Source organism: Kryptolebias marmoratus, linkage group LG7 (assembly GCF_001649575.2).
Source record: "Kryptolebias marmoratus isolate JLee-2015 linkage group LG7, ASM164957v2, whole genome shotgun sequence".
NCBI classification, from domain to species: domain Eukaryota; kingdom Metazoa; phylum Chordata; class Actinopteri; order Cyprinodontiformes; family Rivulidae; genus Kryptolebias; species Kryptolebias marmoratus.
In genome coordinates, this window is record NC_051436.1 from 11714835 (window position 1) to 11719128 (window position 4294).

Consider the following 4294-nt stretch of genomic DNA (forward strand, 5'->3'; position numbering starts at 1 on the left):
TTTTGTGCTCATGGACATGATCTTAAGGTGCAGTTGAGGAGAAAAGGGTGTCAGATTTGGGAACCTTGGGCTCCTGTCTCTGCTTTTTGCAGATGATGACGTTCTGTTAGTGCTTTCAAGCCATGACCTTCAGCATGCTCTGGGGTGGTTCGCAGCAGAGTGTGAATCAGCTGAGATGAGAGTCAGCTCCTATAAATGAAAGGTCATAATTCTCAATTGGAAAAAGAGGAATTCTCCATCTGTGTGAGTCCTTGCTACAAGTGGAGTGGTTCAAGTATCTGAGAGTCATGTTCACAAGTGATCGTAAGATGGAGCAGGAGACAGAATGATGGATTGGGGCCTTGTTCACAGTAATCAGGGTATTGCTTCGCTATATCATGGTGAAGAGGGAGTCGAGTTGAAACACAAAGTTCTCGATTTACTGGTCCATTCACTTTCCAACCTTCACCTGTGGTGGCCAGGCTCTGCCATAGAGATAAGGCAAGAATCTCCGACACCAAGGGGAGCTCAGAGTAGAGCCACTGCTACTCCACATTGAACAGAATCAGCTGAGGTGGTTTGGCCATATAATGAGGAGGCCTCCTGAGCCCACTCTCTGTAGTTTTTCCAGTCCCATCCCACTTGAAGAACAAGAGGAAGAGTTAGAAATCACTAAAAAGGTTATGTCTTCTCTGGCCTGGAAATACATTGAGATCTCCCAGGATGGAGAGTGTCGCTGGGAAAGGTAATGTCTTGGTTTAATTCGAGGACTTGAGTGATATTATACTAGTTTTCACTATGAGATAAAATCAAAGTATCCAGACCATCTCAAGAAACACTGAAAAGTAAGCATCGTTGCTCAGTGAAGCACAAACAACCTAAAACTCTGTCTTTTGTATTCTAGTTTGCTCACTGGTGGAGGTTTAGGATGTTGACAAATGTATAGACTAATATTTCAGCGTGCAAAAGCCCAGAGAGATCAACATCTGCGAGTGTAATAGTTGAGTTACTGGGATTGATAAACAAGGCCAATACTGTGATAAGGTCCATTTAACACTTTACACTGTCTTATCAAGGCAATGACTTTGTCTAAGCCATGGGGCTGTGCAGATATGCACAAGCCTGGATCTCTTTGTGTGTGTGTGTTTGATAGAACCAGTCAGGTGTTCTCCCCCAGGCCTCCCAGATATCATCAGTCATTATCCTCGTCATTCATCAAACACTGCAGGTGCACGTGAGCATGTGTGCTTCACCGATACCCACCACCACCTCCCTCATTTCTGTGAGCTTTTTCTGCTGCTCCTTCACTCACTTTCCCTGTAGAGCCTCTCCAAACATAACTCCCGGGAGGTCACAGGAGATGCAAATTTGTACATTCTGGAGGAGAATGCTGATGTTGTGAGTTCCGAAAAAGGAAAAAGGTAGAGTTATAAATTAGAAAGATGAAGTACTGTTGACTAAATTTCAATTTGTGCCCTTCTGCTGTATCCACTGCACTAATCCCTAAGTGGAAAACATAAAAACAGATTTAGCTTGGAAGATCCCAGCAGACCTTTTTAACAATGACAGTCTGGTCTGCTTAGTGGGACAAAGTTCCTCTTAAATATTGATTTCCATTGTAATATAGTAGTAGTTAAATATTGTGAAGTAGCTACTGTCAGAACACCTATCAGGAGTCCATTGATATTTTTGTTGCACACACTGAAATTAGAGGTTGATGGAAATGGCAGAAAATGGTCCTTATTTCACATCCGGTTTTTCACTTGCCTGAGATGGTTTATAGGTTCCCTGACAAAAGAAGGAAAATGTCTCTTAAGAAAAAACATTTCATGTAATGTAAACCTAATTTAGTTTCAAATACTAGATTAGGTGGCAAAAAAGTATTATTTACATGAGCTTTTATGTGATTTTTTATCAGCCACATTTTTATTTTTCTTGGGACACCCCACTTACATTATAGCCACCTTTATTTTAAATAAAACCCTAATTCTTAAACAACATTTATAATACAACCAAAGCTTTACAAGCACTGAGACATTACATGAAGTTAATGTGTTTACAGTGTGCATAAAATATGGAACATATCAAGAACACATGATGTTGCTGACAAAAAAAAACAAAAAAAACAATATCATAACTATTATAGAATTTATCAATAATCTTAAATGTCTTGGTGATGTACGTACAACTATTATTATTCAAAGGAATGTTCTTGTCTGTGGCAAGTGAAGACTGTGTTTTTATTACACTCAAGATATTTCTTAATACTATAGTTTTTTTCCCCTTTCAGAAAAAATTGTTACTCCATCCAGAACAAAAATGCTGAAATACCTATACTGTGCCACTAGGTGGTGATAACACCGACATTAACAACAAAATTCAAAGGGAAGAACATTCTGAACTTGGCTAGAGATTCTGCTAAGACAATTATTGTTTACTTTTTCCTTTGAGACTATTTACACTTTATTGTCAATATTTATCGGCCTATGATTAAAGCTTAATAGCAAAGGAGCCAGAACAAAGCAGGTTAAACATAGAAAAACTAGAAAATAAGGCTCCATTAGTGCAATTACTAGTGCACAAATAGAGGTCATGCGAAAAGTAGAATGTGATGTTATTGTTTTTTCAAAATCTCTGTCAAGTCTACATTGGTACAACAAACAATAAGGCCAATATTCACCAACAAAATGCCTTCTGCTGGATTTTATGCATCTGTCACAAAGCCGTCGCAAAGAGAGGGATGTGTCTCAAACTTGGCATAGTGCAGGTTGCTCACTATGCTGAACTAGTTGGGCATGTTTGCACCAGCATAAGTAACAAGCACTTTTTGCAGAGAAGTAGCAGATAGCAATTGTAAATGAAGAGCATACAGCAGAGCAACAAAGATGTACAGTCTTAGTGAATATACCCACGAGTTAAAAAAACAACAACTCCAGTTCAGAAAGCTTTTATATAAATCTGCATTTTTCTTATCAAAAATGCAGTTTGCGTGTGGCTGAGAGGCGCAAACACAGCTGAAAAAAGTTTTACTAAATATCCGTGCTAGTGTGGACAGGGCCTTAGTCACCCCTCCCTTTATTGCAATTCATCTGTGCTCAAGCTTGCCAAACAGATGGTTTTATATTCAAATTTATCACCAGCCATTTATGAGGCTGTGTTTGGTGTTACAGACATTAGAATTTAGTTTTCTCATTAAGTGGAAAAAGAATTACTGGCTTAAAACCATTTCTGTCACAGCAGAGTGGTTTCAGTTTTGCCTCATTCTTTTTCTTATAATCGGCAGTGTAATCTGAAGCCACAGAGTAATTTTTTTGCATTCCTTATTGACATTCAGTCTCTGTCACCGGTCAACTTTTTGCTCTCTAAAGTCACATCCCCCAATAACTAACTTGGCGCTACCCCAGCTCCAACACTGCCTAGTGTCTGTCTGAAAGCTTTAATTGGGGGCATGAATGATACACGCCAAAGACATGTACAGCTGCTGTTCTGCTTTTCCAGTTCTACAATTCCTTCTGCCTCCAAACTATCTACGGTAGCAGAGAGCATTTTCTCGTTTGCAAGGTTGGCACAATAAACTGCTAAACACCAGCCTTCAACTAAGGGGTACCGTCAGTGCAGCCACCAACAGTGATGGCTTTTAAAGTGGGTGCAATGCAGTACTTGTTAGCAGCCTTCTCTATTGCCCCCAAAATGAGGATCCTAAAACGGATATTATGTTGTCCATCTGTTGTTGCTAATTTCCTTTTTTTCCTGATATGAAGTTGAGTTTGCGTTGTTAATATGACAGTCTACTTAACCCTTTTTAAGTCTTTGTTATGTCATCTGCATTCCTTCAGTGGTTCTTTTTATTTATTTATTTGTCATTTATTTAACAATTGCATATAACATTAACATTGCGTGAACAACGTATCGTCCCCCCTTCCATCAAAAAAGCCCAGATGGTAACCAATGAAATTGTTCCTCCGAAACAAATTAAGAATGAGAGCAAATGTACAGATGGAGGGTAGAAATTAATTTCTTGCAAATTACATTTCATTTAAGGTTTCCCGTCACTTTAATAGTCTGGTTAATGCCTCTGCAAACTGGGAATAAGTGGAGAGAGCTGAGGAAAGAAGCTAAGAGGAAAAAAAAAACCTTGGTCAAGCAATGAATGAGAGTCAGAATAATTGTAAAGCCTCACACAAATAATTTCAAAAGTATACAGGTAGAAATGAACTATACCTGCTAGTTGCACTATCTTCTGGCTTCCTAAATCACAAATGCATTCAGTGTGCAAAAGCTGAGAGCTGCAGTGAGGTAAAAATGGCAAGCAAAG

The 4294-nt window shown here is 39.0% G+C and overlaps 1 protein-coding gene across 1 annotated transcript in view; it reads right to left on the reverse strand.

Annotated features, from left to right (window-relative positions):
• Positions 1–524: 524 nt before the first annotated feature.
• LOC119617241 overlaps positions 525–4294 on the reverse strand; it is an 82029-nt gene continuing 78259 nt past the window's right edge. The window contains exon 6 of the mRNA XM_037976734.1: positions 525–620. Within this exon, the coding sequence (XP_037832662.1) occupies positions 525–620 (96 nt within the window). The remainder of the gene's footprint in view (positions 621–4294) is intronic.